The sequence below is a fragment of the Grampus griseus genome, assembly GCF_964374135.1.
Source record: "Grampus griseus genome assembly, chromosome: 3".
Taxonomy (NCBI): domain Eukaryota; kingdom Metazoa; phylum Chordata; class Mammalia; order Artiodactyla; family Delphinidae; genus Grampus; species Grampus griseus.
Genome location: NC_139019.1, coordinates 114,517,655 through 114,544,390, shown reverse-complemented (window position 1 = coordinate 114,544,390; position 26,736 = coordinate 114,517,655). Strand labels below are relative to the sequence as shown.

Genomic DNA, 26,736 nt, shown 5'->3' with positions numbered 1-26,736 from the left:
AGTAGTTGTGGCACACAGGCTTAGTTGCTCTGCGGCATGTGGGATCTTCCCAGACTAGGGATCGAACCCGTGTCCCCTGCATTGGCAGGCGGATTCTTAACCACTGTGCCACCAGAGAAGTTCCCCCAATTTTTCTTGGTTTTACTTTTATGTTATACCAGCCTCCTCTCCTCCTCAACCCCTTTCCTATAAATGATTTTGATTGGATTAGCTTTATTCAAATTCCTTTTCCTAGGTTTAAGGTACAAGCTTGAGGTTGAAATCACAATGTTTTACAGAGTCTTCACCTGGCTGTCCTCTACTGAACGTACATAATCTAAAATGCTTGTTATAGGAAGTACATATCCACTGAAGTTTTTTTTGTACCTCTAGTTTTCATTCTGATGACAAACAGGGTAATTTTAATTAGTCCTAGGAGTAATTGGAGAGTTTTATTTGGGTTAAAGTGTATTCTGTGGAACATTGGTTCATTGGTATGTTAAAAGGTCGTGCTGTGGAACAAAGGGAGAAGGAGTTATGGGCAAATAAATTTGGGATTCCTGCCTACTACCATTAGAGTACTGAAAGATGGGAGAAGAGTATCTTACTTTCAGTATAAAGAAAGTGCCAGATGAAGGGGAACTGAAGTCATAGAGTAGAAGGCTAGGGTCACAAATTGACATTGTTGAGCTTTTTTCAGGATCTTTCCACTATACTGCTGCCAGATTTTAACAGTTTAGGAGAAACACCAGGTTTAAGACCTGTGCTTGTTGTGTGCCTGTGTTTTGTGTATGTGCCCACACACAACAAAATTATAGTTATAATGCTAATAAAAGATTATGTGCAGGGCTTCCCTGGCGGTGCAGTGGTTGGGAGTCCGCCTGCCGATGCGGGGGGCACGGGTTTGTGTCCCGGTCCGGGGGGATCCCACATGCCGCGGAGCGTCTGGGCCCGTGAGCCGTGGCCGCTGAGCCTGCGCGTCCGGAGCCTGTGCTCTGCAACGGGAGAGGCCGCAGTGGTGAGAGGCCCGCGTACCGCAAAAAAAAAAAAAAAGATTATGTGCAAAATTAAATAAACTAATAGGCATTTATTTTCTTTATTGTGTGCTGAGTAGGCACTGTGTAAATGCCTTTACAACGTATTAACTCATTTAGTCCTCATTAGAGCTCTGTGAGGTAGGTGAAGTATCCCCATTTACAGATCAGGATGTTGAACAAAAAGAGGCTAAGTAACTTACCCAAGGTACTAAGCTCTGGTATTCATCACTTATTCAGATAAAATATAATAAATCAAACCACCAAAGGCGGTTGGTACCTAGTTTTAGAAGACCAGATTCTCCAAGAGACTGAAAAATGTTGCCTGCAAATCCATAAGCAAAAGATGTGTTCTTATTAACCTAAGCAAGAGTGGTAATGGGCTGCCCTTTCAGCCAAATTATTTACATTGTGCTGGGGAAGGGAATGATGCTGCTAATGGAAGGGTTTTTTTGTTTGTTTGTTTTTATTCTAGAAAATGACAAAAGATCATTTGGTAGAAGAGAAAACTTCTCTCCAGAAAAGTCTTCTTTATTATGAAAGTCAACATGGAAGGCCGGTAATGTCTCTCTTGCTGAAAAGATTTGATTTTCTGTCTTCAAGAACATGAATCACTTTTGTGGCCCACATCTTCAGAGCTGTTTCATAGAGCATTGTTTCCTACATTTGGGAGATTGCCTACTTACTTAAAATTACTTTTTAAAAATTGCAGGGAAAGTGATATTGCTCAATGTTTTAGAAATTTTAGATTTCTGATGACTAGGTGATTTCCATTTTTCTTGCTTCAGGTAACCAGGGAAGAAAGGCATATTGTTAAACCTCTTTATGACAGATACAGACTTGTAAAACAGATGCTGACAAGAGCTAGCATCACTCCTGTCCTTGTAAGTAAAACATGCGAATATTTATCTAGTTCATTTTACCAAAACCTACTCTTTAAAAAAAAATTATTATTATGGTGGTATATTAGAGAAATACACAGCCAAGGTAACAAGAATTGTGTATGTAAGGTGAGGTTACTGCTTTAAAAGAATAGGAAGTTAATAATAAATGCCTACTATTACTTCCCAGGCACTCTTATAAGCATTTTTACTTATGATTATGTCATTAAGTCCTGACAAGTTAAGTCACAACAGGTAGAGAGGACGGTAGCCTCATTTCACAGATGGTGAACCTGAAACTCAGGAGTGATGTACCCAGGGTTACCTACTTGTAGAATTAAAAACTCATATTTCAGACCCTTGCCTATTTCTTTCCATTTAAATTCATGCCTTTGAAACTACATTACTTTTGTGATGGCCATCATGATGATGTTCACTTAATTGCACAATAATGTAAACTGATTTTTTTTTCAAGTTCATCTTTTTTAACAAAAAAGTCTATTAAAATAATACTTATTCATATATATGTGCATTTTTTTTGAGAAAAAATGAAAACTCAAATGCTTACGTGCATATTAAGTGCTGTCTCCAAATTAACCATTAGATAGTATGGCTCTAGATGTCTCTCAGGCTCAAATAGAAAACAGCATGTGCCCGTTCTGCATCATCTCCTAGGAATTAATTCTCTGGAGCTTATGGTTTGCTTAAGCTTGCAGGCCATTTTTATGTTGATGGCCTCTTGAAATAAGGGTTCCCTTTAGGCTTCGACTCTCTGGCTACTCATTATTAGAATGTTCACAGTGGCCTTCTGAGCACCTTTTATTTAGCCCTTATATAAACATTCTTTTTTAACTGGCTGTTTTTTTAGTTGGCCATCTCTTAACAGTATTTAGATATAATCAGTTTTCTTTGAACAGTGAATCCTGTATAGTTTATATTCTTTTCACACATAAGATAGTTTAATACAGATTTTATCTTTTGATTACAAGGTATTTTTTGTGTGTCACTGACATTTTCATAATTCCATAATAGTATAAATAGTCTTTGAATTTATTTATGAAAACCGTCTTAGAATTCCACACATTTGTTTTTAAAAACTGAGTCTATAGGAAGCATTTCTAGATTTTATGGATGCCTAAATATGACTGTCGTAAAGAGAAATTGGGAATCTAAAAATTAAGCCAAGACAATAGGAAAGAATCGTTTTTCCAACAGATGGCGCTAGCAGTTCCTCAAAAGTTTAAACATAGAGTTACCATATGACCTAGCAGTTCTCTTCCTAGGTATATACCCAAGAGAATTGAAAACATGTCCGCACAAAAATTTGTAGACAGGTCTTCGGAGTAGCATTGTTCATAATAGCCAAAGTGTAAAAACAGTCCAGATGTTCAGCCAACTGATAGATAAACATAATGGGGTATATCTGTGTAGTGGAATATTATTCAGCCATGAAAAGGGATGAAGTACTGGTACACACTACAACCCGGATAAACCTTAAAAACATTTATGCTAAGTGAAAAAAGCCAGACACAAAAGGCCACATATTGTATGATTCCATTTATATGAAATATCCAGAATAGACCAGCCCATTGAGACAGAAAGTAGATTGTTGTTTGCCATGGGCTGGGGAGAGAGGGCTCATGAGTACAGGGTTTCCTTTTGGGGTGATGAAATGTTCTAGAATCACATAGTGGTGATGGTTGTACAACTTTGTGCATATACTAAAAACCACTAAATTGTACACTTTAAAAGAGTGAATTTTATGGTATATGAATTATATCTTTTTAAAAATATTTATTTATTTATTTATTTATTTAGCTAGCAGTGCTGGTCCTTAGTTGTGGCACACGGGCGGGATCTACGTTGTGGCATGTGGGATCTTCTAGTTGCGGCATGCAGGATCTTTAGTTGCAGCATGCAAACTCTTAGTTGCGGCATGTGGGATCTAGTTCCCTGATCAGAGATCGAACCCGGGCCCCCTGCATTGGGAGCATGGAGTCTTAGCTACTGAACCACCAGGGAAGTACCTATGGTATATGAATTATATCTTAATGAAGCTGTTATTTTTTAAAAAGGAGTATAAAGGGGTCCTCAGACCAAAAAAGTTGACAGCTTGGTTAAAAAGAAAAATGCTCCCAATTAAATAAATAATATGTCACACATTATTATTTAGAATTTTAAAAACATTTATTGAATGAGCTCTTAGAATTACCTAGACATAAATTATCATTTGTCACTCTTATGGATACATAACAAGAAAAAAGCAAAAATAAATTTAGTAAAGAATTCCTAAAAAATTTTAAAGCATATGGTTAGAATTTTGAAAATAAAGTTTTAAGATCTATTAAACTTTATTTTAACTGTAATAGTGAAGTGAATCTTCATTGAACATTTTAAATACTTAAAATGTAACCCACTTATATGTTTATTGTTACAGGGATCTCCATCCACCAAGCGAAGGGGTCAGATGTTACAGCCAATCATAGAAGGAGAAACTGCACATTTTTTTGAAGAAATCAAGGTAATCCTTAAGAGAAATTATTCTCTGATCTTTTTCCTAAAGGAAAAATTGAAATCATGGCATGTTTGATTCTCTGTTTGGATATATTTTTAGGAAGAAGAAGAAGAAGATGGTGTTAGTCTGTCCTCTGAGTTAACTGATATCTTGAAAACTGCTGTACAGGCACAGTCTTCATTGGAAAACTCAGAATCTGATATGGAAGAAAATCAAGAAAAACTGGCTCTAGATCTCCGATTGTCAAGTACTCGAGCAGCTTCTATGTATGTATCCTGGTTTGTGATTTTAGCCTATTCATGTAATAAAATTTATATGCAAAGAAATTCAGTGTTAAATAATTGAGTAAAGAAAAGAAATACACCCATTTTGAAAAGTGTGCTTTACAAATACATGTTGTGATTCACATTTTCTTTATTGAAAATTAGTGTGTTTTAAAAATTAAAAAAAACGGGCTTCCCTGGTGGCGCAGTGGTTGAGAGTCCGCCTGCTGATGCAGGGGACACGGGTTCGTGCCCCGGTCTGGGAAGGTCCCACGTGACGCAGAACGGCTGGGCCCATGAGCCATGGCCGCTGAGCCTGTGCGTCCGGAGCCTGTGCTCCGCAATGGGAGAGACCACAACAGTGAGAGGTCCGCGTACCGCAAAAAATAAATAAATAAATAAACCTAAAATCCTACGTTTGCTGTATGACAAAGTGCTGGAACCAGCTGAGAGTCGTCTGTTAGTTTGTGCTCTTTGAGCTTCTTTACCTGATGTGGCCTTTGGTTCTAGTTGTTAGCCCTGGCGTCACTTTAGGATCGTGTGGGAAGTTGTTTTGTTTTTGTTTTTGTTTTAAATACTTATGCAGAGCCCTACCAGCAGCTATTCTGATTTAGTCGCTCCAAGGTGAAACCTAAGACATTGGTATATTCTAAAAGCTCCCCAGCTGGCTTGATTTTGCAGCCAGGGTTAGAAACACTGTTAAGAACATAATGAATCAAAAGTGCCCTTTGAAATGTTTTCTTCCCATTTCAATTTTAGGCCCGAATTACTGGAACAACTTTGGAAAGCCAGAGCTGAAAAAAAGAAACTACGTAAAACGTTACGGGAATTTGAAGAAGCATTTTATCAACAAAATGGAAGGTTTGTTGAGCATCACAAAATTGAATCTTCTTTCTTCTTAAACTCCCAAGTGCCCATATGTTGAAATAAAGAAATATATAAGAATAGAAATAAATTGTGCGTATAAGGATGTTAGCATTGAAAATAACGGTAAAAAACATTCCTTTATACTGTGCAGCCCTGCTCTTAATGGAAAGAAAAAGTCAGAGCTGGAGTAAACAACATCTGACAAAATATTTCAGGATTGTCCTAGAGAATGCTTGGTTGAGTGGCAGTTATTTTATGTTCCTTAATTCAGTATCCTCATCCTTTTGGAAGTGTTTGTGAAACGAGATCTCCTTTTAGAAAGGGTCCCAAATATGAGTGGTATCCTAACTAGTTTGGATTCTTATACTGAGACCATTGCTGCTTAGGCTGCATGTTGGGTCATTCTAGGGCACGTATTTCCAAGGTGTGTATCAGTGTGGCAGTCATGTGGCTCCCCTATAATACAATATGGCAAGTGCCTTTATCTAACTGGGTAATACACAGTTGACCCAGTGGGACTCTTTTAAAAGTAAGAAAAATACATTCTAATTCAGATTGTGGCCAGAAATGAGGATTATTTACCTCAGGCCTCAGAAAAGTTTTTCCATGTTACCAGACGGTCTTACCAAGCCAATAGCTCTATAGTAGTCCCCCCTCTTCAGTTTCTCTTTGCAGTTTCAATTACTCCATGGTTAATTGCGGTCCAGAAATATTAAACGGAAAGTTCTAGAAATAAACAATTCATAAAGTTTAAACTGTGCACTGTCCTGAGTAGTGTGATGAAATCTCGTGCTGGCCCACCCAGGACGTGAAGCATCCCTTTGTCCAGCATATCCTGCCCTTTAGTCAGTTAGTATCCATCTTGTTTGTCAGATCCGTCGTCACAGTATCTCAGTGCTTGTGCTCAAGTAACCCTTACTTTAGTTAATGCCCCAAAGCGCAAGAGTAGTGATGCTAGCAATTCAGATATGCCAAAGAGAAGCCACAGAGTACTTCAGGTGAAAAGGGGAAAGTTCTTTACTCAGTGAGGCTACGAAAAAAATCATGTGCTGAGGTGCTCCGATCTATAATAACGAATCTATCCATGAAATTTTGAAGAAGGAAAAGGAAATTCCTACTAGTTTTGCTGTCATACCTCAAACTGCAGAAGTTATGGCCACAGTGCATGATAAGTGCTTAGTTAGTATGGAAAAGGCTTTAAACTTGTACTGTAAGATATTTTGAGAGAGCCCGCATTCACATAACTTTTATTACAGAGTATTGTTATAATTATTCTATTTTATTATTAGTTATTGTTAATCTCTTACTGTGTCTAATTTATAAATTAAACTTTATCATACGTATGTATGTATAGTATATATAGGGTTTGGTTTCAGGCATCCACTGGGGTCTTGGAATGTATCCCCACGGATAAGGAGGGGGACTACTGTGTTTGAGAGTCTTCTACGTAGGTTGGCATATATGGTTAAAAAAATCTCAAGTGTGTTTTCCAAGTACCTTCTAATTCTTTGTCTTATTGGAAAAAAACTTTGCTTGTAGTTAGGGTAGTTTGATGCTTTACCTGGTTATTAAACTGAATTGCTTTGGGTCAGTAATATAAAGTGAGAAAAATGATTTTTTCGCTACCACTAAGATGTTATACTTTTACATCTTAATTCACTGAAGCCAGAGTTAAGTAATGTATGGAATGTATGAAATGACTCAGCGTAGCCTCTAGCACTTAGTATACACTCACAGACCTGACAGAGTCTAGTAGCTCATGTTTTATTAAAATATTTGATTATCTGTAGTTACCTGCAATCATCATTGATACTAATATCATCAATTAATCTGTCAATAGAGAAATACATCAAAATTAGAAGTGTTCTAGGAATATTCCATTGGGATGAAGGGAATTCGTCCAATAATCTTCTTTTTTCTTGCAGAACAGTTTTTTATTTGAGTTTGTATTGGGTAATATTCTGTCTCTCATTACGACAACTTCTGGGACTTTATTTTCCAGATGATCTCTAGGTTTTATTTTCTCCCCTAGGAATGCCCAGAAAGAGGATCGTGTTCCAGTGCTTGAGGAGTACAGGGAGTACAAGAAAATTAAAGCCAAGCTTAGGCTTCTTGAAGTTCTTATCAGCAAACAAGATTCTTCAAAATCCATATAAAATATGGTCCTTGAAAACATCATAAAATCAGTTGTATTCCCTGAAGCTATCATCATGTGTACTTGGCTGGTACTTAAGTTCATTTTGTCAGGCACTCACAGAGTCTCATTTTGTACTTGCTGGTGGTGCCACTAGAGAAATGATGGGAGGGTAAGTAGACCCTGTCTAGGGAGTGCGATGTTCCATGTTAACCACAGACTGCCCCTCTACCTTTAGCAAACATCCACTTTTCTTCATTGTTTTGTACTACAGATACATCGTGTTAGTAGAAGACTAATATTTTATCTTTTCAACTTTAAGAACTTTGGAGATAGAAGCTTTTTGTTATTACCAACTTTATTATTTTGTTTTTCATTACTCAAGAAAATTGAGAGGAAAATCTTCACATTGAATTCTTCTTCAGTTGCCTTTTTCTTACAGAATGACTGAAAATTTGAAAGAAAAGCCTATAAATGTGCACATATGCAACTATGTTCTCTGTTTTCTTAGAAAACCAGAATCAACTGAAATTTCAAGTCCTACTGTGGAACATATTTCTGTTAAATTCCCAAAGTGACACTTTCTCACAGGTAGTATGTTAGCAGAATTTTGCAATTCAGTGGTCACACAGCTCCTGGATGAAGATAACAGCGGGTAGACCAAAAAGTGACCTTGCTTATTAGTATAGTGAAAACACACAGCACACATCACACACAGAACTGAATTAATATCACATGCTGCCTTTGGGACTTAAGTTACTGTTTGTTTCCTCAGTTACAGTTTATCAGTTGGTGATGATGTGATTTGTCTGGATTAGATCCTGCATTTTTTCCCCCTACCCACCTCCAGATAATGTGAGAAAATAGCCATGTCAGTATGTAGGAACTCTGATGGTGCTCAGATTTGTGTGTTCAATCAAATGGGCTTAAATTGGCAAAAGAATCATTATGCCTGAAGTAAATCTATTCTTAACAAGGGCTATACCACTGCATTTTTACATGTACCTTCAAGGGGTTGCATCATTTTTTTTTTCTTTTTTAATCAGCAAAATCCATAAAGAAAACATCCTCTAGAGGGATCACCTTTTGCTCAATCACAAGCTGTTTAAAGCAGCTGGTTATAGGTGTATTGTGGTATGCCCCTTGTCATACACTCTAAGCATATCTTTTTTTCTCTGGCTTTGCATGGCTTTTCTTCAGGTTCTTTCCTGGTATAATTCTGCTAATTATTTTCACAGAATGGTGACTTTATTTGTGCTAACAATATGATAGTCATTAACAGCATATTCTGATCAGGCTTAATCTAAGTGTTCATTTTTTTCCTGGTGCTTTTTTGGATTGATGAGTGTCTCACTTTGTGCCCATGTTTTGCATGCAGTGACTCATGCATGGTTTTCTTAACTAGCTAATATTCATAATTTGTTCCATACAAAAATGGACTTTTGCAGCATCCTTTAATAAGGTGAGGGAAGCATGAACCTCAGACTTCTGGCACTATTACATAGCACATGAAGTAGCTTGATAATAAGTAGCATTTCTAGTACTTCACACTTCACCTGTGTGTGCAATGCCTTTTTTGGGGGGAGGGAATGTTCCTTGGTAGTGAACGTGTCATTGGGGAATAAAGCACTAAATCCAGCCCTTTTCGTGTGGTTTCCTTTTGATACAGCTAGGTTATTCATAATGTACACCTAGAAACGTGAAATTGAGAACACCAAAAGATGTTATCATTTTGATTTGAATTCATCATGCAGTGTACATTTAGTTGATTTCTTTCAGTCTCCAACAGGAGTATATCCAAACATCTTATTTAATGTGCACTGTATATTGTTTTATATGAATGTTTTATTTTATATACCACATGCAAAAATGTCCATATGCACTATTTAAATGTTTTAAATAATATATTCCTTCTTTATAATGCTAAATCTATATGAGTACCATATTTTTATAAGTCAGTGGCCTGACTGGTTTCATTTTAGAATTAACAGCTGCTTCATGATGTTGGTTATTCACTGTTAATGTTTGGCTGTGAGTAGAATAGATAAAAAGTGGCATGGCAGCACTTATGCTATGTGACAGTATTGTGTGTCATAGTTCAGTAGTAAGTGGTAGAATTAGGCAGTTTGTGATAATTTTACTTTGGTACAAGTAAAAACTGTATATCTATATACAAACAGTATATAGATATATACGACTACAAGTATAATTGCATTGCTGTGTTTGGCACTTCATTGTATAGACTTTTGTAATAAAAGAACTTTAATGTTCTAAGTCATTGTAAATGTTTTTTGTTTTTTTCACTAGATGTTTAAAAAGAAGAAATAAAACCCTCAAGTGTTCCCTTGCCTTAATGTTCTCAGGCTTTGTTTGAATTACCCCAACCAGGGACCATGTGGGGAGACAGCAAGGTTACTAAACCACGTGACTGTCTACAGCTCTAGGGAGTGGTAAGACAAGGAAAGGCCATGTTGTTGATTCTCTTTGGAAATCTAGGGAGAAGATGCAGAGAGAATAGTCAGCATTTCTTGTTGCAGTGAATTATCTTATTAAGAAAACTTGACATGCAGTCTCTAAGAGAAGAGCTTGGCTTAAGGAAGGTGGGTATATTTAACAATTCCTTTATTTGAGTTTTACAGTCCAGGGACTGTTGAGCACAATGTGGAAGTCTATGGTCAAATGATGTTACTTGGGCTAAGAGAACGTATAACATATGGCTCTTCTAGGAGGGCTTATGTAACCTATATTAGAAGAGTTTCCTTCCAATTTCCAAAATGCCAGCCATCCATACAGGGCTTTTGCAACACCCTCATTTACACTTTTCAAACATAACTTCTTATAACCTTGATACTCCTACCTGGCTCTTTTATTTTATGTTTTAAAGGATAGTTTACTTTTAAAGTAGTCGAGGAAGCACTTTTGGGAAACTTCAAATGTGTTACTTTAGAAACTGTCTAGATGAAGTTCTAGTTTGAAGATATTAGTGAAATTTCTGTAGGTGGTTGGGAAGTTTGTTCTTCTGCACTTTGCCTTTTTCCAGGAGACTTCCAACTGGGAAGAGTGGAGGTGAGATTATTTTACTTGGGGTCTTATATAATGGTTTTCTAGAATCCTAAGCATTTATTAATTTACCTTTGGCTAGAGAAATTAGAACATGGCACATGATGAGAATACCAACAGTTCTAATACTCTGTGTAGCATTGAGAAAACTATCTTTACTGACTTATCGAACTATTAATTAGAGACCTGCCCTAAGAACTAAAAGCAATATTATTTTATACTTTCCGTTCACATTCCTAGATTTTAATAATAAATCTCATTATAAAAGTCTTCATGTGTACCTGTGTGTGTATACTGTGGAGGCGTGTTGTAATACACATGGATTATATATTGGGTCCCATTCCTAGAAATCATTTGATGATTATCATTGACCCTGATGATAGTTTGATGGTAGCTAGTTTTGTGCTTTTAAAATGTACCCCAAATGGGGACAAATTTAGGAAATAATTCAGTACAGGAATAAATCGTTAGAAATGTTCCATGATTGTATCACAGATTCTCACCTCCACTTGCCTCAATATTGTAGAGCTGAAACCTTTCTCATCACTCGGTTTAGTTTTAAACTGACGTAGTGTAATTCTTTCTCCAGCTCCACAGCATATAAAAAGAGGCTAGAGGATAATTTAGAAGGAAGTAGAGAATGAGTCAGTAACATTTTTGTACATAAAGAGACAGCAGGTTATTAACACCTATTGTGAAATACTTTGAGTGGGAAGATAGTATTTTAAGCTCCCAAAATATGCCTAGTATGGCCAGTTATGGATCTAATATTCTAAAGCTGTGTGGAGCACAGTATCTGCTATGCGTGTCAAGTATAAATGGCAGTCTATTATTTAGAGATGTAAGGACAAAAGCAGTTGGTCTTGCTCTCACCTTGCATTTAAACAAATGGAGTTTTGTGCTTTCTGTGTCATTTTAAAGTTGGGTAAAAAATTGGGGGAAAAAAGTGGCATCTTAATAGAATGAGATTCTGGGTTCAGGAAAATTGTGGAATGTCCCCAGTCCCCATATCACGATATCCCATAGCACCTTGGTTAGAACAAATGCTTACTCTCGAAATTCTTGTTGAGTGACAGGCTGGTAGTCATCTTGAATTTCTGTAGAATAATACTTTTTCTCAAGCCTCTCTTTCCATTTTTTCATCTGCTCTGCACTTTGAATCTCCTGTAAAGTTAGAGGAAAAAGCATAAGCTGCAATCTTTAAATTTTTCTCTGTTGCAGGCCCATGGCACACAAGCATCACAGGGTTGAGAATCTTAAACTTTACTCTCCAGGGCTGTGATTTTGAGCCCCACTGGCTTTTTGCCCTGCCTGATTTTTGGGTCTATGCATTAGCAGAGTCACCTCAGAGAACTTGGTGTTAAAACTGTTTAGCAGAGTTAGGGGATTTTTAAATTATGAATATCTTCTTATTCCCTTTTCACTGCCTCTTCCCCTCTGCATCTCCAGCTGATATTCTCCATTCTTCACTTGGCCAAAGCTGGGATGTTCTTTTCTGTACCTCTGTTCTATAATGAAGCAAGTGTACATCAAAGTACATTTGTGGGTATTATTTGCCCTCCCAGCTGCTTCTCAGCCAGACTCCTAACAATTCCCAATCTCCTCTTCATAATTACTGCATCAATCTGTGTACTCCAATCTGTCCACATACCCCAGAATAAGCTCCTCATACCAGAAGATTCTTGCTGTATCCTTCTCTGATCCTAAAGAGCCCTTTCTGTGCTTTGTGCTCACTACCCACCCATTTTCCTTTTAGTGTCCAAATACCTTTTTCCCAACTTTAGAAAAAATGCTCTGTTATGTTATGGAAAATAGAAACAGCCCTAGAAAAAGAGGGAAAGAAGAGACAGTGCACCCAGATACGACGCAAAGACTTTTCAGTAAATCGGTATGCTATTGCCCTGCTCCAACAGTAATGTTAAGTAGCAAAGTGGATCCCTGTATAAGGGTTCTGATTACCTTCCTCAGAGAGAATGGTGATGCCCAAGTTCATACATTGTTTACCTGATAAATGGATGCTGTTCTGGCCAGAGGAGCTGTGCTATATATCAGAAAGTGTTTGTCTTTAAACCAACATATCCGAAGTAGGAAAGGGTGGTTTTCAATCTTTCTAGTTTTATTTCAGCCACATTACAGCACCTATGTTTTGACATATTTACCAGTACTTATAATGTGATGTTAAAAAAGTGGTGGGCCCCACAAATATTTCTAAATGACCAGGTCTATTAAAATGTGGATGCATTAGTAATATGCATTGAATAGACTGCCTGGTAAACGATGCATCCTTCAAAAAACCCATCTCAACCATCGCTTTTTCTATGAAGCCTTCCTTGACATTCACAGGAGAGTAATACCTTTCCTCATAGAGCAGCAACTATGTGGGGGCATTTGCTCAAGCTCCTAGGTTCTAGTCAACCCACCTCTTCCCTGCAGGTGGTAGCTGCTGCTTATAATTGTTTCTGGATTAATTCAGTGTTCTGCAATGTTTCTTACAGACCTCTCATGCCTCAGAAATGAATTCTGTGAAGTAAACCCCCTCTTTTTGAGCTACCTCGTGTGTTTCTGTTTTTCTGACTGGCCCCTAACTGATGACTGGTTGGTAGCAGAGAAGGTCCAAAGAAACAGACCCTTATAGACAGCATGCCTCCACCAAGGGACACAACAATTGACTTAAAGTTTGAGACCACCGCCTGGCTATTTGGGATTCCTCAGGCTACCGAACCAGCAGGCTAAGAAGTGATTGAGGTGACTGATCCCAATTACCAAGGGGAAATTGGTGCTGCTACAAAATGGGTTCAGAGAGGGCTCTGTTTGGAACCCAGGGAATTCTCTGAGGGGTGCCTCTTAATACTTCCATGTCTAAAACTCTGTAGTTTAAACATTAAATTCTTAAGGAATTGTGATTCGAGTAGAAAAGGTCTTAACGTCACCCAGAGATGGATACAATTACTCTTGGGACTTTACTTCTCCACTTTTGGGGAGAGAATAAGAGGGCCTCCATTTTCATAGAGGATAGTTCTGTCTTATTAGATGGAAGCTAGAAATAGTTATTGTCATTTTATGGAAGTACAGATGTGTACTAAATAGCCAGAGCGGGTGAATTCAGCTGACTGTTTAGCTAATATCTCTCAACTCAAAATTTGCCCTCCTAAACTCTTATGCTGTTTTATGCTCTTTATGCTGGATCTCAGGCTTTGCAAACCTCATTCCCTAGACTGTCTTGCTACCAGATTTGTTGGGTTCTGCCTCACTGGACGATGGAGGGGAGAAGGTTCTTCTTGTTTTCTTTCTATCAGCATTGCTGATAGAATGGTAGTTGGCTCCAGGCTGCAGTTGTCCAGCTTCTTTTGGCATACCCAGCACCAGCTTCATCATACTCCCTCAGAAGTATCAGGAGCAGCAGGGGTGGGATGAGGGTGACCTCAGAGGTCTGAGCAGCAGCTTCAGGCCCCTTAGGTGTCTTAGGTTCCAATAAACCCACCTTTTGTAACCTTAGCCATGGGAGTGGTAGCATCCTCCTACAGTTATTACTTATGAGTTGCTTCAGTGTTTTTACTTTTTCTATTTTCCAATATCTGTGTAACCAATTCCCTGTAATTTTCTCTGTTTGAAATGTATAGTATGGTTTCCATTTTCCTGACTAGGTCCTCATACATGTAATAAGTATGTCATTTGGTCAGATGTATGTTTGCCTTTAAGGAATGTTTTAAATTTTTCCATATCTTGGTTTTAAACATTTAAAAATTAGTCCCTGGGCATTTTCTATTTTGTTGCTATTGTAGTTTCTTCTATTATAATTTTTAATGAGCTGGTTGATGTTTGCATATATGACATGACTATGTAAATTATTTTTTCCTACTACTTAATCTCTTTTTGTCATAATTTTTCAGTTCATTGTATACCTGAGAAAGAGAATCATATCTCAAACAGAGGTAGTTTTTACCTCTTCCTTTTCTACTTTTGTACTTCTCATGTATTTCTCTTGCTTAATTCTTTTTTTTTTTTTTTTTTTTTTGCGGTACATGGGCCTCTCACTGTTGTGGCCTCTCCCGTTGCGGAGCACAGGCTCGGGACGCGCAGGCTCTGCAGCCATGGCTCACGGGCCTAGCCGCTCCGCGGCATGTGGGATCTTCCCGGACCGGGGCACGAACCTGTGTCCCCTGCATCAGCAGGTGGACTCTCAACCACTGCACCACCAGGGAAGCCCTCTTGCTTAATTCTTTTGTCTGATCTCTCCAATACATCCTTGTCTTGTCCTTGACATGTCCAATGTTTCCCTATTAGATCAGGTGCTAGCTTTGGGGTGAGATAAATTTGTTTTTATCATGTCAAGGAGGAGTCCATTGATTCCTGTTTTGTTTTCCCCCTCAAAGTTGGATGTTGAATCTTATCAAATACCCAGCATCTATGGAAAATAATAGTTTTCCTTTTTTTGATCTATAAATAGAACGGATTATGGTAATTAGTTGATTATACAGTTTTGAATCATCTTCTCATTCTTTGAATAAGCCCTATCTGAATCATGGTATTGTGTTCTGTTGGATTCTGTTTGCTAATATTTAGGATTTTTGCTTCAAGATTTATAAGTGATATTTTGTTTTTTAAAATTAATTAATTAAATTTTGGCTGCATTGGGTCTTCATTGCTGCGCGTGGGTTTTCTCGAGTTGCAGTGAGCGGGGACTGCTCTTTGTTGTGGTGCGCGGGCTTCTCATTGCGGTGGCTTCTCTTGTTGCGGAGCACATGCTCCAGGCACGCTGGCTTCAGTAGTTGTGGCACACAGGCTTCATTGCTCCACAGCATGTGGGATCTTCCCGGACCAGGGATTGAACCCGTGTCCCTTCCATTGGCAGGCGGATTCTTAACCACTGCGCCACCAGGAAAGTCCCTATAAGTGATATTTTCTTTTTCTGTTTTTTTTTTTATTTTTATTGAGGAGGATACAATCTTTACTAGGTTTTAGAATCACTATATAGTGATTCTAAAATTATTTTATAAAAATAATTTGGAAATTTTCAATTTTCTCTTTGCTCTGGAACAGCTCAAATAGCTTGAAATTATTTATTCTTTAAAAATCTGGTAAAATTTCCATATGAAACCATCTGGGCCTGATTTATTTCAGAGGTAGCTCTTTGATGGCTTCATTTCTTCTACAGAATGGATTTGTTTAAGCTTTTAAAAATCTCTTTTGGGCTCAGTTTTGATAAATTTTATTTTCAGTTTATTGAGGTTTTCTTTTTGGCCCAATATATCTATTTTCATGAAGGGGTTTTGAAAAACAGGTGTATCTTCTGGGAGTACAGAGTTTAATACATAATTGTAAGATCACTTCATTCATTATATATATATTTTTAATCCTTTCATGTTTCTTGATCTGTTCTTTAGTGTATTCTTGTATGTTTTTCCTTTTATAAGTCTAGTAGTCTTTACTTTATGGAAGTTTATGCCATATTATTTGTTGCATAGATAATCATAACTATTAAAATTGATCTTAGCCTTATAAAGTGCCCTTCATCTCATTTAGAACTTTTTTCTAGAATTCTACCTTGACTTATATTGTGTCCTCTGATAACTTTTCCTTGCCTTTTATACCTTGGCTCATGCTTTTATACTTTTCTAAATCACTTTGTTTTAGGTATATATTTTAGGCTATATCGTAGAATTGGGTGTTACTCTGTGATTCAATCTGAAAATATTTTCTTTTTCTTTTTAAGTAAATTAAGCTTATTTGTCTTTACTGATATGTCAGATATATCTGGTCACAGTTATATTGTTTTAAGGTATATTTACAGTCTTCTACCATGTGGCATATTATCAGTTTTCTTTTTTGATTTGGTACTGCTTCCCTTTAAGAATGTATGTATTTTTGTTTTAGTGGTCTGTTTTTATTCACGTATCTTTTTATACATCCTCCATCATCTCTTTCTCGTTTTGGTTCCCTCAACAAGAACCAAACAAGTTCAACAAAAAAATTAGGTTATAATTTCTTCCTCCTCATTTCTTTTCCCTCTACTACCCAAGTATATTTAATCATATTACTGTATTTTGTTGTATCTGAGAGATGGAGTCTATCGTAAGACCATTACACCATTATTTTATGTACCACTTAGGAAAAAAAATGCCACCAGTTAAAATATGGCACATTGTCAAATATAAGGCACATCTTGATTTCAGAGATATTAAAATGTGGAAAAATGTGTTTTAAAATTAATAAAACAATATCTTTTAAATTTACTACTGTGCTCTTAAATATGCTAAAGTTTCTTCTTTTGGGCTATTAACTCTGAATGATAATTCTTCAACTTTTTAGCTATTACATATGAAATAATCAGTCAGCTTTTTTTACTTTATACCTTCTCTCTTCCTTCTTTTTTCTAAAATTTCTCAGTCATCTCTTGTTTGGCTGAAGATGATCCTCACATGGAATCCTCAGGAATACAGTGGGATTCCCCAAGTTCTTACATGTTCAAAACTGTTAGAGCCTTTATACTTGAAACACAGCTTTGCTGCATATAAAAAAGCCTTGGCTTACATTTTCTTTCCTTGCTACATTGTAGGTGTTGTTCTGTTGATTTATGGTGTTGAATGGTGTTATGCTAACCTAATTCTCTTTTCCTTGTAAGTAAATCCAAATTTTGCTTGGATAAGTCTCATGTTCATTTTAGGTAATTTTTCCCAGGTACATAGTATGTCTTTCAATATACATTGTCTTTTATTTCAGAAATGGTTTATTGAATTATAGTTTTGTTTTTTAAAAGAATCTCAAACTTACAGAAAAGTTATAAGAACAATACAAATAGTTTTTATCCTCTGAAGTATTTGAAGTTGCCAACATGAATGCCTTATTGTCCCTGAATACTTCAGTGTGTATTTCCTGCATACAAGGACATTCTCCTTTATATAAGCACAGTATAATCATCAGAATCAGAAAATTAATATTGATAGATTATTACCATCTAAATCCTCAGTTCCCTATTCAAATTTACCAGTGTCCCAATGATGCCCTTTATTGTAAAAAGATCCAGTCCATGATTATGCATTGTATTTACCCATCTTTTAATCTCAGTCTGGTGTAGTTCCTCAGCTTTACCTTGACTTTCATGACCTTGAAACTTCTGAAGTCTATAGGCCAGTATTTCATAGAATGTCCCTCAGTTTCTTATTGTGTGATGGTTCGTTGCGTTATGCATCTTCGGCAGAAATTTTACAGAAGGGATCCTGTGTTCTCTTAGTGTCTTGTCAGGTGGCATATAATTTCAGCTTGTTCCAGTACTGATTAAGGTTCTGTTTTCTAGACTTTTTCACCGTAATGTTATTCTTTTTCTTTTTGTAATTAGTAAGTATTTTGTGGAGAGGTATGGAAATGTTCTATTCTTCCTCAGACTTTCATTCATGTATATGTTTAGATCAGTGTGGACTCATGGAATCCTATTTTATTCCGTGGGTTTAAATTAATATTCATTAAGTGCTTAAATAAGTGCTTAAAATCCCACACTTGGCCAGCGGGATCCCCACTCAAGCTGACTTTTGTGTCCTTTTAACAGATCTCCATCATTCTATATGGAGTACAGTGTGAAGCACCTATACTTTCCAGTCCTGGAATTAACTGTATTTCCAAGGAGCCCGGGTTCCTTTTAGAGGAGAATGGTATTTGGAAACCAAGATCTGGACGCTCGTTGTGTCATTGCTACTAGGATGTCACTCTAGCTTTCTCAGTGGACAGAGTTAGAAGATACATTCGCGCGCGCACACACACACACACAGTTGCAATTCTAATCCAACACCACAAGGTTCATTTTAACCTTCAGCCTTTCCATTTTTGCAATTCCATTGTCTGATAATGAGAAACCTCACTCCATTATACATACTTGTTTGCTTATTCCAATCTCTTGACCCTGCTGTCCTCTTTCTCAATATATTGGGGGGTGGGAGGCATCCAGAAGTAGAGCAATGTTCTATTTTTTCACTTGGGTGGTAGTGGTATGTGGAGGTTTGCTTCATAATTATTTATTAAACATATATGTTTAGTCATTTGAATATATGTTACAGTTTTGAAATATAAGAAAAATCATTTAAGTGATTCAGCACATTAATGATTACAAGAGAACAATTATATAATCATCTCAATAGAGTATACTCACTAAACCCTGTGTGCTAATCCCACAGTGAAGGTACAGCTGTAGGACAAGGGTATCTGGCTAAGAGCACCAATAAGAGAGACAGAGCATCTGGAATCCAAACAATTTGTCCTAAATAAGAAAGGATCTAGATTCTGGGAGAAATTTGGAGGTGGCAACTACTGCTCTGAAAAAAGCAAATCATTCAGTTCTTAAATCAGAACTTTTTCTAATAAAGCTATCACTTCTTTACGAGAAAATTAAAATCTTACTTTTTCATCAAAGCCTTCTCTTCTGGCTTGTTCAGCCAAATCTCTGCTTTTCCTACTGAGAATATAAAATAAAAATCAGAGGTATATGACAGTAAAAAGGAAAATGACAGTATAAAATATAACCAGATCTGTATTAAGGATCTGAATTAATTTCTGTTCTTTCTAATAACACTAATTATTTGGAAAATGTGGTCATTAATAAGTTCTCTATATCATATCTCTAGCTATAAAAACATGTTTCTATTATGTCCCACTGCCAGATTTTGACACTAAAATTATGCAATAAATGTAAATACATTCTTAAATATTTTGTTTAAAAATTGTTTTACTTTGATAGCTAAAAGTATGCACTTAATGGAGACTAAAATCATTTCCTACTTTTTTAGAGGGACTTTACTATCCTGTGCAGCTTTATGTTAAACCTTTTTCTGAGTGGCATGGCATGCCTTATATTAATTTTAAATTAGCTTAGAGTTTCATGACACTCTCAGAAATTATGAGGTGCTACTGGATGTTTTGACAGTTTATTTAGAATCAGCACATTGAATGGTGGTTGTTTTGCGATCAAAACCTTACTCTCACTGTAAGTTTCTAATATAATACAGAGCTTTAAAATGGTAAGTTAAAAATTGAAGAAAATTCATCTTACCTTTTCTTGTCTTCATCTGTTTCAGGTTTCTTTAGTTTGAGTTTTTCGAGAGCATTGTGGTAACTCTGAGCATAATTTAAAAGTTTAAAAGTTCATAAAAATAATATTCTGTCTTGTCAATTTTTGATCAAGGTAAAGGAAATAGGGAATGCTTGACTTTAGGGACTGCTGCCCTAAAGAAATGTAGAGGCAAATACTATGATTATTTTTTTTCACCTTGTCACTACTTATGGTTTCTGCCTGCTGGTGAAAAAGCTGGAAGGCATCACACTTGAACTTGGAAAAAAAAATCTTTAAAAAATATTATTAACATTTATTGCATTAATGATATTAACACTTTAATGCACATAACCAACATCATAATCAAGAGATAAAAGATGAAAAAACCCACAGTTAAGTTCACTGGGGGACATATTAGTAGTTTACAGATAAGTTCTTGAACAGAGTTCTTAAGCCCCACTAACCCCACAGCTTATAGGACCTTTTCTGTGTGAAATGCTATGGTTAGAGCTGTGGGTATGCAGAGATGGGCAAGATGGTACACACATGACTCTGCTACAGTTCACAGTGAGGTCGGTATTGAGAGGACAAGGAAGATTGCTCTGACAGGGAGAACAGAATGTCAGCGAAGAGAGCAGAGGGAATTCCTGGGGAGTCAGGGAATGACATGAGCAGAGGCCCAGAGGAGACAATGAGAGCAAGCATGGTAAACAGCACTGTGCTCAAAACAGCTGGGGCATACAGTGCTGTGAATGGAGGCATAGAAGGTAAAAATTGTATAGTTAGTTCAATGATAGTGAATAAAGATAGGTTGAGACTGTGAGACTAGAAAAGGCCCTTGAATGTTTGAATAAAGAATTTGGACTTATTTTGACAAGCCCAGGGAAACTTTGAAGAATTTTGAGCAGAGAAGTGATATGATCAAAACTGGGCTGGCACAGGAAGGAGGCTATAACAGTTAAGAAGATGTTACCATACAGAAGTCTGGGTGAAAAGTACTGAGTACCTAATGTAGTGGTGGCAGTTAGAATTCAAAGTGTCTTTGAGTTCCACAAATGTGAGCAAAAACTACAGAGGTGAACTTTACACACAAGCCTTGGCAACAGACCATTATAAGGGACAAAGAAAAAGTTCAAGGGTTCTGAGCCAGGGGTGACTGAGGAGAGTGTTGCCACTACAGAAAGTGAGGAAGGTAAGGCAAAAGGAGTTCTGAGTTCAGATTGTTCATAGGAATTTACCAGCATCTAAATTGAAAACTTTGGGAGGGAAGAGAGTAAGTGCTTTGCATTTAGTGCTCAGTAGCTTTTTGATACATTGAACTCTGAAATAATTTTGGTCACATTTTTGAAGCCAGAGAACATTTCTCCTGGTACTGAAATAATACAAATATAAGTAACCGTGGACCAAAACAAAAAACCCCAAATGTCCTCCCTGCACTACCACTTGGGGTTTAGGTGTTATTCAAACTACAAGAGTATAAACTGAACAAGATTGGTCTTAGAATTCTGATTAGAAGAATTTGACATACCTTTTTAATCATTTTACCAAGTTCAAAATCTGGCCTTCTGCCTATTGAATAGTCAGCTTTCACTTCAGAATAGGTATCATTAATTATTGCCAAGAACATGTTCTGGGGAGAAATATTCAAATGAAGTATTTCAATAAAAATTTAGTTTAAATGTTGTTAATGACTTTGACAAGTGCTGGGATTTGTAAAATTAGATTTAAATTTTAAAAGTAACTCGTGCTCAATAAGAGATACGACTATGCAGACTATATATAATATAGTAGAATGGGAAATGTGTAGTGTGTGGATATGGGCAAGTATGTTTATGGTAAATGGGAAAAGCAGAATGTAAAATAGTGCATATACATTGGTTAATTATATATATATATAAATGTATTAATGTTACATATCAGAAGAAAACTTAGAATAATATGTGTTCATAAGGGTATTTCTTTTTTTTCTTTAAAATTCTATAGAGCTGTTTAAATGCACAGTTTTACTAGGGCTCTTACAACTGTTAATGTCCAGATAACACAAACAGAACTGTGGAGAGGGTATTCTTACTCCCAGCCCACCTCTCCACCTTTCACTGTGGCTCAGATCTGTCACTGTGAGCACTGTTGCCCACAATCGGGATAACTGCTGTGTGTGACAAAAAAATGTTTTCATGGAGGACAGTAGCAGTGCCTTGAGTAGAAAGGCAAGGTTCCTTGATTAGGAAGGCCAAATAGATTTGTCCTGAGCACATGTGAGAGACCCATCCTGGGGACTCCTAAAAATTACCAGGGTGTGAGCTTTCATCCATAAGGGCCAAAAGCTGTTGCAATATGGGCAGAATATGAATGGCCTAATTCATACCTACTGGTATGAAATGTCCCAGGCTGGAGAGACCTGGAACTTTCAAGTTATACGTGTAAAAGATTTAGTACACTCTTGGCACACAATAACCACCCAGATGGTAACTATTATGATCACATTCTCCATTGGACAGCTTGAAAACATTTGGACCCCCTGGATTACTAGGAATCTACACCATTCTTAATAAATGTAAAGTGTTCTGACAGCTAAGCAGTGATACTATAATTTCTTCTAAATTGGTAATTATATTTTTTATTCTGAAAAATGTAAGCAAAAAAGGGGAATATATATGGTCATTCTTACCAGCAGGACAAAGAACACGAAGAAGATGAAAGTGATGAAGTAAATGGGTCCCAAGATACGACTGGCTTGCTGAATACCAGCAAAATTAAAATCTCCAAGAACAATACGAAATTGTGTGAATCTTTTATGGGAAAAAAGAAAACCATTAGAAAATACTATATCTCTTCATACATACATGACAACAGATGGGGGTTACTAATGTGCCTAGGAAAGTACCTAGCTGCATATGGCATATGTTCTCTGGCTTTAGTTTTGTTAGCACAGAGTTCTATAAAATTGGATGTAGAATATTCCCCTAAAGAAAGCCAAGACTTAATAGCTGAACAGATAGTTCAGGAAATGATGGGCTTCAATTTATTCAATCAATATGAACCCAATGTTCACCTCCAAGATTTGAACCTTGAGATGCCTGCTTACCAGCTTGTCTTGACAGTGGCCTCCTTAGCCATTCCTGTGCCCTTATAAAACTTAGAATACTTTGACCTTTTCCAATAAATGATTTTCAACTTGTACATAGACCCAAGAGCCCTACAATTTCTAATATCAATGGTATGCTTAATTTTTGCATCTCTTCTGCTGAAATAAAAATGGCAACAATTTGTCACTTGCTAAGTCTCAAACAAGTGCTGGTAGTGATCCTCAAATATGATCCCGAGGTTTATTTTATTTTCTCCAATAAGTATAAAAGCTTGGCTTTGAAGTGAAATAGCATTGAAAATACTATAAATCTTCATTTTATTAACTTTAAAGATGGAAAAATTAAGAAATTAAGGCTTTGAATGAGCATAGTAGTAGCAGAGGTAGAATTAGGATTTCATAACCTGAAGTTTTATTTTGTTTTCTCATCATTAGTTTGCAGTGGTATTGCCATACACACCACGGATATATTATAAATTATATATACATGATATATATATATATATATATGAGTTCTTTATTTTAAGGGGAGATCTGGGAAGGAGTTTTTAATAGTATGTAGACACTTTGCATGATTGGTCAAAGGGCAGAATGTTTCTTGTTCCTTGTTGCTTTTGCCAATCACATGAAGGGAGCATAGGACTATGTACAATGAAGGAAGAAAATGTATTCAAAGAAATCAGCTTTTTGGAGTCCTAGGACTCAGAGTTTTCTGGAATTTCATCCTCGGTACCTGAGACCTGACTAAATCTTACATACAGTGTTTATCCAGCTTCTAATACTGGATTCTAATGCTCTTCTATACAAGATAGAAGGAGAAATGCTGAATTAGGAGACCAAAGTTTCTCAGCACATCAAAAAAATTTTTTTTCCTCTCTGGCATAGGAGAATATGAGGTTCTGTTTTAGTGTTTTTAACTTAATTTTTTATCCTTAAGTTGTGTTTATATAAGTTCAAGTCAGCATTTCTCCTCTCCAGAAAGTGTCCACATACCTCTGCTCTGTAAATAGTGTGAATAACAAAAACCTAAGCAATTACTGAATGGTTATAATCACATAGGAACTGGAGACTTACAAATGCCTTTCCCCTCCCCCTCCCCAAGCTAAAAGGAACACCATGACTCTTCAGGATACAGATTATACTGAATGAAAACACTGTTTTTTAACTTCTTGATACCCCTGTTAACTTTCTACAGTTCTCTCTTGTTGAATTAAAATAGCTTACAGACGGTTTCATAATAATGTACCATTTATGCTTAATCTGACTTCCCAGTCTCACTTGCAGGCATGACTGGGTGGTAGGTATTCCTAAGCCTTCTCCAAATATTGCCTCTATTCCACTGTGTCGTCTTCTGTAATTCAGGTTAAACATATATTAGGCCTTCTCATTCTACCCTTTCTGTCATTTTCTGAACATTTTGCCTCTCTGTGCCACTTTAAAATTTTTTCTCACCTATTTTTCATTTTACTCATTCTCTCTTCATCTATGTCTCATTTGCTATCAAACTTGTCAACTGGGCTTTTATTCTCAGTTGCTTTAATTTTCAGTTCTAGAATTCTGTTTGATACTTTTTCAAGTATGTCACTTTTTACACTATCCTGTTCTCTCTCTAAAGATATTTTCTGACTTGTGTTTTATTTCTCTAAATATAGTATTTATTGATTATTCCAATATTTGAAGTCTTTGAGTCTGTTTCTGTTGTCTGTTGTATCTGCTGGTTCTTGCTTACGAATTTTTCCTCCTTATGTACCAAGTTATCTTTGACCATGAGCAGTAAATTATACTTGAAGGGCTTAGGATGAAATATATTTCTCCAGAGAGGTATTTTTGTGTGTGTGTCTGCAGGTGCATATGGGCATTCCAGCCTGGGACCATCTTAATCCAAATTCAAGACATGAGGTTCCCTGGATACCTAGGTGACTAAACCCAGACTTCAAGTCAAGTCACTGAGGGATTTACTTTTAACTTGAGGCTGTAGCACTTCAGGCTCCCTACTTTATGTGTGGAGAGGTTATCAGACACTCCTCCTCTCCCCCAACCCCACTCCCCAGCACACACACACAGGCCTTGGGTTTGTCTTCTGTCTCATCCTTGAGAGGTAACTAGAAACACAATTTCTCAACTGTTTCTTCTGGATCAACAAAAATGCCTTCATGGTGGAGGTTTTGGGGAAGACGGAGTAAGAAGCACTAGGAATCTGTCTCACCACCTAGACAACAATCACAGTGGCACAATCTTTCTGATGAAACTATTTTGGAACTCTGGAGTCTGTTGAAGGCTTACAACTTCCAGGAAAGGATTGGGCAGTTTGGGTCAATTTAAACTTTTAGTTTGGCAGCAGCTACCCATCTCCTACCCCCCAGCCTATGGCAGGTAGCCCTGCATGTATTTCTAGAGCAGCTTGTACACAGCTTGTGGGAGCCAGGGTGGACAAGAAGGACCCTGTTGTCCAGACATCAGGGTCTGTGTTCTGATTGCTGATTGCTGCTTCTGATCACAGAGGCAGGCATCTCCCTGCATTGTTGCAAGCCCCTCCCTCTCCGGCTGAAGCAATGTCCTTGGGATTGAGAGGCCCAATGCTCTTGCCTCCTTCATTTTTCTCTTTTTCCCCTTTGGGAGCCAGATATTAAAGACTAGGACATTCATGGGGCTTCCCTGGTGGCGTAGTGGTTAAGAATCCGCCTGCCAATGTAGGGGGCACGGGTTTGTGCCCTGGTCCAGGAAGATCCCACATGCCACGGAGCAACTAAGCCCGTGCACCACAACTACTGAGCCTGCACTCTGGAGCCTGCGAGCCACAACTACTGAAGCCCGCATGCCTAGAGCCCGTACTCCACAACAAGAGAAGCCACCACAATGAGAAGCCCATGCACCACAAGGAAGAGTAGCCCCCGCTCACCGCAACTAGAGAGAGCCCACGCGCAGCAACAAAGAACCAACACAGCCAAAAAAAAAAAAAAAAAAGACTAGGACATTAAAAAACAACAACAACTGCATATATGGAGGAAATTAGACAGTCACCATGCATGCCCAAGGAATGGCACAGGCTCAGAAAAGACCTGAGAAGACCTTAAGTTTACACCTCAGGCTGATCCTCAAAGTACTAAAAGAAGACATGGAGTAAGTCAAGAAAACTATGTATGAACAAAATGGAAAAGCAATAAAAAGATAGAAAACCTAAAAAGAAACCAAAAAAATTCTAGAGCTGCAAAGTACAATAACTGAAATGAAAATTCATTAGAGAGATTCAAAGGTAAATTTGAATAGGCGGAAGAAAAAAAATCAGTGAACTTGAAGATAGGGCAATTGAAATTATTGAGTCTGAGGAACAGAAAGAAAAAAGTTTCAAGAAAAGTGAACAGAGCCTAAGGGACCTGTGGGATACCATCAAGTGAACCAACATATGCATAAGCACATGAAAAGATGCTCAAGATTGCTAATCAGTAGGGAGATGCAAATCAAAAACACAATGAGATATCACCTCACATCCATTAGGATGGCTACTGTCAAAAAAAAACCCCAGAAAATAACAATTTTTGATACGGATGTGGAGAAATTGAAACACGCACCGTTAGTGGAAAGGTAAAATGGAATAGCCACTGTGGAAAACAGTAAAGCAGTTCCTCAAAAATTCAAAATGCAATTACCATATGATCCTGCAATTCTACTTCTGGGTGTGTACCCAAAAGAATTCGAAGTAGGATCTCAAAGAGATATTTGTATACCATGTTCTCATAGCATTATTCATAATAGCTAAAACGTGGAAGCAACCCAAGTGTCATTGAGAGATTAATGGATAAACAAAATGTGGTATGTACATACAATGGAATATTATTCAGCTTCAAAAAGGAAATTCTGACATATCCTACAACATTGTTGAA

The 26,736-nt window shown here is 37.1% G+C and overlaps 2 protein-coding genes across 7 annotated transcripts in view; one reads left to right on the top strand and one right to left on the bottom strand.

Moving 5' to 3' along the window:
- FAM13B (family with sequence similarity 13 member B) overlaps positions 1–7,703 on the top strand; it is an 86,847-nt gene extending 79,144 nt beyond the window's left edge. For all 4 annotated transcript variants that reach the window (XM_082651700.1, XM_082651698.1, XM_082651699.1 and 1 more), the window contains 6 exons: positions 1,489–1,572; positions 1,802–1,897; positions 4,332–4,415; positions 4,509–4,675; positions 5,432–5,533; positions 7,572–7,703. In XM_082651700.1, the coding sequence (XP_082507826.1) occupies positions 1,489–1,572; positions 1,802–1,897; positions 4,332–4,415; positions 4,509–4,675; positions 5,432–5,533; positions 7,572–7,695 (657 nt within the window). In that variant the 3' untranslated portion in view covers positions 7,696–7,703. The remainder of the gene's footprint in view (positions 1–1,488; positions 1,573–1,801; positions 1,898–4,331; positions 4,416–4,508; positions 4,676–5,431; positions 5,534–7,571) is intronic.
- A 71-nt stretch (positions 7,704–7,774) lies between these two features.
- PKD2L2 (polycystin 2 like 2, transient receptor potential cation channel) overlaps positions 7,775–26,736 on the bottom strand; it is a gene marked incomplete at its 3' end in the record, with an annotated part of 40,196 nt that continues 21,234 nt past the window's right edge. The window contains exons 9-14 of one of the 3 annotated variants that reach the window (XM_082651702.1): positions 22,439–22,559; positions 21,299–21,400; positions 19,771–19,835; positions 19,122–19,176; positions 11,785–11,897; positions 7,775–7,826 (exon numbers count right to left, since the gene is read on the bottom strand). In XM_082651702.1, the coding sequence (XP_082507828.1) occupies positions 7,775–7,826; positions 11,785–11,897; positions 19,122–19,176; positions 19,771–19,835; positions 21,299–21,400; positions 22,439–22,559 (508 nt within the window). Of the gene's footprint in view, positions 7,827–11,236; positions 11,345–11,784; positions 11,898–19,121; positions 19,177–19,770; positions 19,836–21,298; positions 21,401–22,438; positions 22,560–26,736 lie in introns of those variants that run through there. The other 2 variants (XM_082651701.1, XM_082651703.1) reach the window with 2 other exon arrangements.